This window comes from Chlamydotis macqueenii, chromosome 5, assembly GCF_036417535.1.
Source record: "Chlamydotis macqueenii isolate bChlMac1 chromosome 5, bChlMac1.mat, whole genome shotgun sequence".
Taxonomy (NCBI): domain Eukaryota; kingdom Metazoa; phylum Chordata; class Aves; order Otidiformes; family Otididae; genus Chlamydotis; species Chlamydotis macqueenii.
This window is the reverse complement of record NC_141560.1, coordinates 71,142,403-71,154,491: the sequence shown is the minus strand read 5'-3', so window position 1 is coordinate 71,154,491 and position 12,089 is coordinate 71,142,403. Positions and strand designations below refer to the sequence as shown.

At 47.6% G+C, this 12,089-nt stretch overlaps 1 protein-coding gene across 1 annotated transcript; it reads left to right on the top strand.

The window, feature by feature from the left end:
* The first annotated feature begins 220 nt into the window (after positions 1-220).
* On the top strand, positions 221-7,341 carry TALDO1 (transaldolase 1). The gene is made up of 8 exons (XM_086749562.1): positions 221-419; positions 2,898-3,021; positions 3,451-3,558; positions 4,191-4,322; positions 4,719-4,894; positions 5,067-5,264; positions 6,303-6,448; positions 7,104-7,341. Exons 1-8 carry the CDS (start codon positions 323-325, stop codon positions 7,134-7,136), a joined length of 1,014 nt encoding a protein of 337 aa, XP_086605688.1. The 5' UTR covers positions 221-322; the 3' UTR covers positions 7,137-7,341.
* Positions 7,342-12,089: the final 4,748 nt, after the last annotated feature.

Below are 12,089 nucleotides of genomic sequence, written 5' to 3'. Positions count from 1 at the left end.
GCCAAGGCCTCACCAGCCCGCCCGCCGCCATTTTATGCAGCCGCATCCCCCGTCTCCAAGGTGACCACCCCCTCGGCCCGCCTGACCCGCCAAACCATCCAATCGGAACCTTTCTCCCTCCCACTCGCCCCGCCTCAGCCCGTCTCGGCCGCGTCCGTCTCGCACCCGCGCTCCTGATTGGCTCGGAGCCTCCCTGCTGGGTTGGGATTGGCGGCGGGCTGCGGGAGCGAGCGGAGCGGCGGGTGTGCGCGCAGGACGGCTCCCCTCCGGGCAAGCAGGGTTCCTTATAGGCGGCGTGAGGCCCCCCCTCACCCCACGGATTATGTCGGTGTCCCCCGTGAAGCGGCAGAAGATGGAGTCGGTGCTGGACCAGCTCAAGCACCACACCACCGTGGTGGCCGACACCGGCGACTTCAACGGTGAGAGGTGGCGGGGGGGGGTCCCTGTCACCGCATTCCCCCCCCCCCCGCGGAGAGTGGGCGCGCCCGGGCGAAGGGGCGAGCGCTCGAGGGGGAGCGAACCACCCTGGCGGCGGCGGGGGGGTGGAACACGAACCCGCGGCCGCTCGGTGGCACAGCGTTGCGCAAGGCCGGCGTTACCGGCCGCGGCCGCTCCCGGTGCCTGAGCCCGGCTTCCGCGAAGGGCAGCTCGGAGGTGCCGGTGGCTTTCCCGCGATCCGCTGTCAGGGAGTCCCGGCGGGAGGCGTCGAGGCAGCCGGTAGCCTCTGGGCTGGGCGCGCTGATAACGCCGCTCCGGTAGCCGCAGGCCAAGCGGCTCTCGCCCCGCGGAGTCACGAGTGGGACCGAAGGCGCGGCACCCTGCCAGCGGAGCTGGCCGGTTACCGCTTCTCCTTCGGTTGTTCGGATCCGAGCCTTTGCGGCTGGCGGTGTGTCGGTTTGACCGCGGCGCAGGCCGTTCGTCAGACCCTCCCGTGATTTTTCCCCGCGCAGACCTCCGTGTCCGGCTCCGCACGGTTACTCATAAGTAAGGCTCGGCAAGATAAGCTCTGCGGGGCTAACAAAGTTCTTAAGTTGCTTTTTTTTTCCCAACAACCAGTGTAGATTTGGGGTTTGGTTGGTTTTGTTGCCGTGTTGTTTTTTGGGGTTTTGTTTTTTTTTTTTCCAAACGCTGGAAGCAAAGCAGTTGTGAAGCAAAGCAAATTGACACAAGAGCGCTTTTGCTCTCCGTATCGCATGAGAACGAGGAAGCGCTCTCCTTTCTGAGGAAGGGAGGTGGCGTTCAATTACAAAGTCACTTACTCCGAAGCTGTCGCTGCCCGAGCGCCTGCACAGGCACGCAGCTTTCTCGGCACAGCAGAACTGAAAAATCCCTCCCCGAACGTCTCTGGGTTGCGTAGAGCAACGCCTGCATCCAGTTCTGCCGTCACAGAGGCCTGCGGTAATCTCTCTCCTGCTTACCTAATCCTATAGGTGATGAATAAACAATTCTACCGTCAAACGTCTTGTATCAGTAAATTTAAGATTGCAGAGAGGTAGCAGCAGCTCAGGTGCGTGCGTCGTGACGCCGTCTGCGTGGATTTACGTACTCGCGCTGACTCCAGGCAAATGCTGGGATTGCCCGACTCCACGTCAGGCTGCACGAACCTGACTTGCCTTTAGGAGTCCGTCTGATGTGACGGACAACCACCTTACCGTGAAAGGTATGGAGCACGGATGCAGCTTTATCGGGCGTCGCATCGAGAAGCTGGAAACACTAAGTGACTGGGTAACTTTAGCCTCGTCAAGATTTGTGCCCCTTTCAGTAACAACACACCTGGCTAAAGCCCAGTGCGTGCTGAAATTACGTGGATTTAAAACACTACACTGCCTACCCTGGTTTAAAAAAGCATAATGGAAAAAAAAATCCCTGTGACGGCCGAGGGAGTGTTTGCGTACAGGTGGCAGTAAGGAGGCCGAGCGCTGCCCGCGGGAAAGTTTTAACAAGCTCCTTGAAATGGTTTTGCAGTTGATCTCTGGCTGCCTGTTGTCGCTGCGGATCCTTCTTACAGTCCAAACAAGGCTTCAGCCAACATCCGACTCCCTCCCTGATCAGCTTAAACACCGGTGCGGTTGTTTCTAACCACCAGCTCCCGGTTTTGTTTAGATAAACGTGTCGGTACAGCGCTGCGTAGGAAGGGATGTTGCTCCTGAAGCGAGTACCTGCAGTAAGCAGTGACGGCCTCTTTCGTAGCTGCACCAGTTTTACTTTTTAACTGAGCAGGACCAGGATACGCTCGCTTTTTTGCCAGGCTTTCTTTGTGCTCAGAATCAGTTTCATTGGTGCACTGCTTTATTTTAAGCAGTATCCATGTGAACTGAAGTGAGTTTTGAAGGGCCTGTTCGTATGGAGTGGACTTGCTCCAGGATCGTGATCACTGCCTAGGAGGGAGCTATGGAAAGAAAAAAAAATGTATTTTCTTCTATGACTGAAAAAAGTTGCACACTCTAACTTGAGTTTTCATCCCTGTAAGAAACGCTGAGGAAAATGAGCTGGTAATAAATATTCTGTTACTTTGGACATTCAGCTGTGTTAACAAGGCAGCTTGTAAGCAGAAATCGCTGAAGGGCCTGCAGAGGCTCTCTCTCGCCGGTTTGCTGAGTCAGGCTCTGCGTGCCCGGCCGCTCAGCTGTGATTATGGCCAGACAATGCATGGTGGCAGCCTGCTCTGGTAAACAACTGCTGTCACCTCAAACAGGTGTACTCCAGGGCTTAAGTCAGCCCAAGGTTCCAATACCTTCTGCGAGGAAGGAAGCCTGGTAGTACAAGGAAATTACACGAACAGATACTAAGAAACGGTCTGCAACTGTTTGAAAAAGTTTTAACATGCAGTTAAGGCCCTAGCAACTTTTCTAACAGATGAGGTTTATGTTTTAAACAGGCTGGTTTTATTTCCCTAGCAATTGATGAGTACAAGCCCCTGGATGCCACCACAAACCCATCTCTGATACTCGCTGCTGCTCAGATGCCAGCTTACCAGGAACTTGTGGATGTTGCTGTTGCCTATGGGAAGAAACTTGGCGGGTAAGTAAAGAGTTGGTTTTTTTTATCTCAGATCTATATTTAAGATGCCTTATTTATATAAATAGCATTTAGTATTACTAGCAATGTACTGAGGTTTTCCCCTCATGTACTTGCGGGTGTATCTCCTGCCCCAAAAAGCCTCAACCCTCCAAGAAGAATTTCTTACGCTCATTTCAGATGTGCTTTGAAATTCACACGTCAGGAAAAGACTTTCGAGTTGACAGCATTGTAGGAAATAGTGTCCAAAGGCTAACAGTGCTGGGGGAACGCAGAGGGCAGAACATAAACACAGAGCAGAAGTGGCTACTTGAACTCTGGAATTTAATGATAAATGGGCTGTGAAATTTGATCTTCAAATCCATGGCAAGGTGTGAAGCCACTTTTTTTTCCCCCTCCGTAGACATGGTTTTGCTGTTTTGTGGTTTTCAGGTCAGAAGACGAGCAGATCAAAAATGCCAGTGACAAACTTTTTGTATTATTTGGAGCTGAAATACTGAAGAGGATACCTGGCCGTGTGTCCACAGAAGTAGATGCAAGGTTGGCTTTTTTCCTCTGAGTTACCCTGGGTATTTGTACATACAAAAAGAGACATTATGTGAGTTGGAGAAAGATGTCCTTGACTAGACAGCTCCCTGTTACAGGACTAGCAGGAGTTTATATTGTTCATATTTAATGAGAGCATGGATTTCCCTTAGTTTGCTTGATTATAACTCTGTTGTTTCTTAAGCAAGAGAAACCTCATGCTTCCAGTATACTTAACTTTGCTTATGCTCTCCTGTGTGATGTCTTCTCCATTTACCAAGAGATCAGTTTTAACAGATTACTTCAAGGATTGCACAGGATTTGTCTGTTAACCTGCTCCTTGCCAATTCACTTCTGGTGCTCAGCTTCTGCATTCATTACGAAAAGTCTGAGTAAAACTTTGGTCTGTGACTTCCTCAAGGAAAGCTATCTTGAGCTCTCAATCCTGTGAATCAGAGCAGCAGTGCTGTCACACACCTACTTGATGGCTCACAATCCAGGAAGTATCTCTGAGAACAAAAATCTGCTATTGGCATATCAATGCTGATAAAACGGGACAATGTTTTTCAATGGGGCTTCAGGGGGAGAGCATTTATTAAAAAAAAAAAAAAAAGTCAGTTTTAAGCAGTCCTGCTCTTGTTTCAAAGGTTGTCCTTTGATAAGGAAGGAATGATTCAAAGGGCCAGACGCCTCATTGACCTTTATAAGGAAGCAGGAATTGGTAAAGACCGTATTCTCATAAAGCTCTCTTCAACGTGGGAAGGAATCCAGGCTGGCAAGTAAGTATTTCTGTGCCCAGTACGCTGATTCATCGCATGCTTCTGCCTGTTCACAGGCACCTGACAAACGCATTCTGCACTTAAAGAATTGTTTTGAAAGCACTGCACCAGGAAATCTGTTGCAGGAAAAGTTTGTTCATACAAGGACCAGGCCACAAACAGTTTCCTGAAATATCATGCTAGGTTGTCTGCATTTGGTTCAAGGAACAGCATTAAATAAAGCAGTCTGGCAGCACAAAACATTTGCTGTTAGCTTAAAACTTCAAAGTTTATAAAACTGTACCACATTCCTAATGTAACTCAAGAAATTCAGCAGTTTTAACCTACCAGCTTGTTACTGGAATATACGTACAGTAGGTGAGCAAACTGCTGTTTTAAGCCAGCCTGTGTCTGCAGGGTTCTGGAAGCAGAGTACGGGATTCATTGCAACATGACCTTGCTGTTCTCCTTTGCTCAGGCAGTTGCCTGTGCCGAAGCTGGAGTTACTCTGATTTCCCCGTTCGTAGGACGGATCCTGGATTGGTATGTTGCAAACGGAGATAAGAAATCCTATGAGCCTTCAGAGGATCCAGGTAAGCTTTCCTCTTAACATACTGTTAAAAATACAATAGCTGCTCATTCAAACTGCCATTTACTCATATAAATATATCTCCTGAAAAAAAAATGTTGGTTTTGAACATGTTCTAAATAATCATCTGTACTTCAAATGAATTATTCTGAAAGTTGCTGATTTCTCCTTTCTAGGAGTGAAGAGTGTCACTAAGATCTATAACTACTACAAAAAGTTTGGCTACAAAACTATCGTGATGGGTGCTTCGTTTCGAAACACGGGAGAAATAAGAGCGCTCACAGGCTGTGACTATCTCACCATTTCACCCAAGCTTTTGGCAGAGCTCAGCAAAGAGTATGTCAAGTTAACTCCCACGCTCAGTGTGAAAGAGGGTAAGTCCGCTTCTGCGCAACATGGGGTTGCTCGCTCTCCCTTTCCTCAGTGGTAGGAGTATGTGGTTCTACTCAGCTCTGCGGTGCTTGCTTCCATTCTCCGTTAAGAAGTCTTCACTCCTCTCTAAAGGACATGCTGTAGCCTCAGTCCAACAGTACTGCTGCAGTTGCTGACACACAGTCATTTCTTTAGGGTCTTGGGCCTCACCGAGTTCACTACTCCAAATCATGATGGGTTTTGAACATCCTTAAATGCAGTATACCCTCTCCTGAGAGCACAGGGAGAGCAGGAGGAACTTCATACTTCACGTGCTTGGGATGAAATTTTACTGAATATTAGCAAAGATGCCAAACCTAATTTTAATCTCAGGTTAATATTGTATCAGTGGTACAATCAGCTCTAGACATGCCAAAAGGTGCGTGTTCCCTCCACAAACTCTAGAAGTTAGTTACATGCAAGATTTGATCTAGTGATACCGTGCCACTACAGTTTTGAATGATGTTCCCATTGCGCTACTCCTACTATTCTGTAACCTTGTTAAAATGCTGCTTTACAACTCAGATGATGAGATTTGTGCACAGCTGTAGTCATGGGTTGCTGCTTACAGGCTGCTAGCTGGCTTGCAGGCATGTTATCAATCGAGCTTTTGTTAGGTACTGCCAAAAAATCAAAGACTTAATTGTTCAGCAGCTTGCTTAGAATGTCTCACTGCAGTAGGACTGTTGCATAATTCTTGGTAATAGGCCTGAAAGTACCGTACCATTCAGAAGCAGATACAAGATAATGGCATACACAAACATTGTGTTTTAAGAAAAACTGATTATCTAGGCTGCTTCCCCCACGCCACACCAGATCAGGAGCATTTTCAGTCCTGCATCCCAAAGCATGCTCCTGTAGTAAGTCACACTGAAAGCACTGTGTGAAATCTTCCAACAGCTGAAGACTGTCAGAATGCTGAGGCTGTTTTAGGAAGCCTGTGGTATTTGCTAATCATCTGACAATATGATTTTGTTTCTCTTTCAATTCCCCTTGCACAGCTCAGGCATGCGAGCTCGAAAAGATCCACCTGGATGAGAAGGCATTCCGTTGGCACCATAACGAAGACCAAATGGCTGTGGAGAAACTGTCCGATGGGATCAGAAAATTTGCGGCAGACGCAATTAAACTGGAGAGGATGTTAAAGGTAGGTGTTCTATCATGCTGCCTCCTGCCAGCTCTGGTGTTGCGCCGAGTACCGCAGCTAACCCACGGTTTCTTGTGCTATGGCTGAGGATTAGGAGCCTGTAAGCAAGTCCAATCAGGTTGTTATGCAGGCGGTACACGTTACAGAGCACAGGCAGCTAGCAAACCCGCCACCTAAATTAAGTGAACTTGGTAAACTTCACTGCATCTCAGGAAAGAATTTGTGCCAGATGTACGCAGCCACACCTGCTGTTTGAGGCCCAAGGCAGTGTTTAGACTGGCAGCTGATCAAGATAACAACACAAAGTGAAAAGTCCCTTAAGTCTAATTCTAAACTCGGTAGCTGTCAGCAGCGGTACAAGACATGTAAATAATCTTCAGATAGTGAGCTGGAAACAAATCATGCTTGTACTTGGCACTAGGAGGCACCAAGAACAGATATGCTGAGCATAGCCAGGCCACGTGAAAGTCTTCGGTCAGTTTATGGAGCATCTTTCAAACATGTGTTTTTGGGGGAAAAATAGACAGCAAGTGTACCTGGTCTCAGCACTTGTTTTTGTTGACTGACAACTACTTAAAAGACTTCAGCCTGCACTGCTAAAGCACAGTTCTCAAACTCTTACTCAGCTGCTGTTTGTTTACTTCTCTCTTTCTAGGAGCGAATGTTCAGTGCTGAAAACGGAAAGTAGAAAAATCAAGATTCTCCTGAGTGGTCAAGGCTGTATGAGTGGATCACCTGAGGTTATAAATGGATGTACAAATGTCTTACCTGTAAAAGTCTTATGCTGTGTATGGATAGATTTCTGTATCGTGCTTTTTTATCAATTTGCAAAGGGAAAAATAGAATTTCAAATTTTTGTGGCACTTTTGTCAATACATGCAAATTAACAGAGAGTTTCCTTGTAACGTGCTCATTTCACTGCTGCAGGGAACATCTGACAAAGTATTTTAATGTTTAAAATTTTGTATTAAATTCCTAATTAAGTCTATGTTCCTAACAGATTAAGAAAGCAGTTTTGTCTTTCATGCTGTCTTATTGTGACTAAAGAGAAGATGCAGGGTTCAAAAGCCCTCCGCAGGGATAAGTACTCTTATCTGAGACACATCTGTCTGCTAAACCAACTGGGCTCCAGCCTCTTCCAGCGACCTTCTGTCGCCAAGGTGGCAGCAGGAGTGACTGAGTGGTTGGCAAACCTGGGGAATGCCATTATGATTAGTATTTTAAGGCTTTTTAACAGGCCGGGGGGGAAACTGTATCACAATCAATTTTTAGAAATAAATACCAGTTTTGTTTACCACTTGCGTAAGAGTCCAAAGCAAGGGAAGAGCAAGAGCATGGCACTGACTGAAGCTGAAAAATGCCACTGCAATTGCAACACAGGCGTAAGCTACAACTACCCCTGACGTTATTGAAGGGCTACGCTTCCAAAATTAAGTAACTAAGTCTTCCAAGCAGCTGTTAAATAACTCAGCAGTTGGTTAATTAGAGCTGACAGTGAACATGTGGATACAACTCAAGATCATCTGTTAGAGCTCTGTATATTGTCTTTGGAGGAGTTATGCTTTTCTTTATGCAACAGTTATGCAACTGCCAACCCTACCTCATTGCGGGGTTTTTTTTGACTGTTTGGTTTTATTTTTTTAAGTTCTATCACTCCCTCCTTTCCTTACTGTTCTTAAGCCGCTGCTTTTGTGAAAGAGGAAGAGCTGTGTGGCGGCCTTCCTCAGGAATGACCTAATCCTAATGCAGCACTTAACAATTACAGGGCTTTCTATTAAGTTGGAATGCATGTGATTACATTGTGTGCTGTATTTCATTAAGACTAATTACATCTCTCTTATTAGTTTACATAGGTCCAGTGCCATCAAGAGTAGACAAGAGGTTCCTGTTTATATGTAGACATAATTAACTGTTTCCTGATATAGCTGCCTGAACTTAAACTCTTAAAAAAAGAGGCAGCACTGAGGCTACAATACTTAAACATACTGCTCTATCCAGCTTGAGTAATACAAGAAAAACGAGCCAAGGGAAGAATTGCTCAGTGTGACACAGCAGCGCTAGTGCCAGGACATTGCGGTAACAACCTGGGGACTGTTTCGCCACAGCGACAGCTCACAAACGAGGTGCCTGTCCGATAACAGAGTGGTGCTGTCCTCCCAGCCTTGCCCTGGGCCTGCCCCACACAGGGCTAGGAACAGTGCCTGTCTCCCAGAGGGAGATGAAGCCACCTCATGGGACTGATCCAGACCCCTCTGCTCTACAGCCACAGGAAAACTGTGAGAAGCAAGCCAGGGTAGAAAGCAAGCTGTCCAGAGAGAGGTGACCTTTTTCCTTTCCTTTCAAAGGTCAAGCTAGCATTAAAAGCTTTACCCTGCCCCCACCTCCCTACACGGCACCGCACAGCCATCTGACCTACCACCAAAGCCAGAGCGCCAGGGCTGTGATTTAGATCGCTACAGGCATTACAAACTGTTAATGGAGTAGCTGCATCTGCTGAAAAGGAAACTGAACTTCAGGTACAGCAGAGACGCCAAGTACAAGCCTGTAGGCTGTCTGCTTTGGCTCTACCTTTCTCAACATCTGTTTTCTCCTCCAGAATATAAGAGGAGGAGAGGTCTAGCTTCTTAGCAGACCCCAATTTCCAAAACAGGCAAGCTTGGGTCCAGCTTACTCACCCTCCTCCATATTCTGAAGAGGAAGATCTGGGGCTGTAGAAGTGGCAAATACAAAACTGCTGTAGAGAGAGGCCTGTGCTGTTGTTGCTGGTCTCCCTGAAAAACAGATCTTTCTTCCTTACATTCACCGGCAGGTGATAACCGTCTCTACAGGCTATAGCTCCACCTAGATAGCTGGATGCTTCTCAGCCTGCCACAGCTTGTCTTACACCCAGGCAAGCATGTCCTAACACCTGACCTCTTAGCAAAGGAATTAGGAGGTATTTTAGGCTATGACTGCATTGTTCCAGGTGGAAGGGCTCAGGCACGATTATACTGCAGAAACTGCATGAAGCTGAGCTACTCGAGTTAGCCCTGACCCCAGCTGGTCAGTCCTCAGAGCAGCTTCATTCTCAACTCAACACGAGGACCGGCTATCTGAACTTTATATTCACCAGCCCACTGGTGTCAACAGGAATCTTTTTGTTGATTCCTTTAGCCAAGTCATTCTCCTGAGATTCGTACCTATTTGGCATTAAAAAAATGCCAATGCAGTGCTGTCAGATAGTCCTGGGGCACTAACACATCTTTTCTGCAGAAGAACATGGAGAGCTAGGTGCGTTTTTTGGATCAGCTCAGCTGTGCATCTGCACCTGATGTACACTCACTTCCCTGCATCTGGCCTAGGCTTTAGCTGCTGCTTGCTGGACTGGTCTTTTCTAGGTAAGGTCTGCCTGACAAATTGCTGCCCTTTCACATTTCCCCAAAGCCTCTTTGTTCTGGAGCTCTCTCAGTCAGAAATCAACATTTTTTTTCTAAAAATATCTCCCTGTCAGCCCTAAAATACACACACACCTCTGTGAGCAACCAGCCTTGCGCCATGGCAGGGCGGGAATTCAGGCACACAGAATTTGGGGGCTTGTTGCTGTGAAGCTGGGTGGTCAGAGGCTTTGAGCCTCTGCAAGAAATACCCTTCTCCCTCCTGGATGAGGCAGGTGCCCTGCAGCCTCACAGCACCAGCAGAGCCACAGGATCTGTCACATCATAGCTGGGACACAGCTGGCCAGGGTCAGTAACACCAAGAGGTTCAAACATAACTCTGAAGCATTCCAAAAATTGCTCAGGGACAATAAAATGCTGCAGTGAAAGGGGAAGAGGAGGCAGGAAGAGGTACTCAGCAACAGTCAAACTTCACTCTGCTTACCTACAGACACATGGTCCCCTGACTTGCTGAGGGAGCAGGAGATGAACAAGTTCTGTTTAAAGTGTTCACTGTCGCAGGATCCCTTACCTGCTCTGGTAGCAGCTGCAGCTTCCCACTTCGGCACTGGGAGTTTTTCTCTTCAGCACAGGGTAGGTGTCTTGAGGTGACTGATGTACACGGCTAAGTCACAGAGTACACATTCATTCTGAAATGGAGCAAAAACCCATCAACCACATAAACCTTCAGCCTACACACCTGTTTATCCAGTAACCCTTCCCCAGCTGTACCCAGTAACCCTTCCCCAACTTCATCTCTCTTCAAGAGATGAAGAAATCCTTCCCAGGATCCTGTCTGAGCCCAGCTTACAGACTTCTTCTAGTGGCTTCCCAGATCTCCATACCTCCTTCAGAGCAGGAGCCTGTTGTCTCCCAGAATGGTTTTTAGCTATGACAGCCACAACAAGCTCAGACTGAGCAAGTAGGAGCAAATAAAATTTTTGTGTGTAAATCCCAAAGAACCAATACCTGCACTTTACAATTTGATGTAAAAATGCCCTTACACTTTATTAAAGGCACCCAGAGCCAGTAATACTTCTCAGCCACAAAGCCTAAACCTTTCCAGCCCCTCGGGGCAGAAAGTCTCCCTCTACACCTGAGCCCAAAGGCCAGGCCCTCCCCACGAGATAGGCTTCACCTGGGCTTCCCCAGCCCCACACCAGAAGAACCAGCCCAGAGGGCTGCCAGCAGCTCCCTCCCTCACAGGGCAAACTTCTGCAGTGTGCTTCCTGCAGTGTCTGTAGTCTAAGCAGCAGAGCCTAGGTTAAGGCCACAGGGTGTGGTGCTGGGATGCAGTGGCAGGTGTCATCATCTTGTTGGTGCAGAAATCCTTTGTGTGGGTGCAATACAGGAATGTTTCTCTACAGCTGTGAGCCAAGTGCTGCAAAGATCATCCTAAGGATAAACCCCCTGAGAAAAGCCCTTGTCCCTTTGGATTCACCCCACAAATGTTTGTTCCATGCATCACAGTGGCACCCTGATGCTTCTAGCGGATGATACTTCAGTGTCTGCCTGTAAAATATCAGAAGAAAATACAGAATGTGCTCCCATGAGTTAGGCACAGACAAGGTATAACACTCCTCGTTTGTGAGTGGTCATCTAAATAAAAAAAATAAAATCCAGCAGCTGGATGTTACCAGGAACGGATAAGATTCCTAAGAAAATAAACCTGGTTGATAACATCCCTAGGACCAAAGCACCAAGCGGTCCAGAGCACAACACAGTCAGGAATTGTGTGGCTTGCAAATCTCCAGAATGTGAAGCTTTCAACTAGTTTCAGAAGCAGTTTCTGGCTTGGGGACAAAAGGGCCCCATCACGTGGTTTCAATGCCAGAATCCTCTATGAACAAGTGATCACAAAGCCAGTGAGACACCATGTATTTGCAAGCATTGCCAAAAGCTTGTCCTCCCCTCAGCGTGCGGATTGCTACACTCAGGCCAGGTAGAGGCGAAAGCCACCACGCTGCAGAACGCACACTAGATGAGTATGGCAAGAGCTGGCCTGTTTTTCCTAAAGATGACAAAATGCCAGCCCACCATCCACATGAGGGGGTTGTTTTGAGGGTTGTTTTACCCAAGTCATTTTGCTTTGTGGCTAGAAGTTAGGCCACATCCACACAGCCAGCATCCTTCTCAGCAACCGCATCAGAAAGCTGCGGGCACAGAGCTGTGCACATCACCTCCCCAGCCACGTTCTGCTGGATTTTCAGTTCGCCCTCTATTCCGGA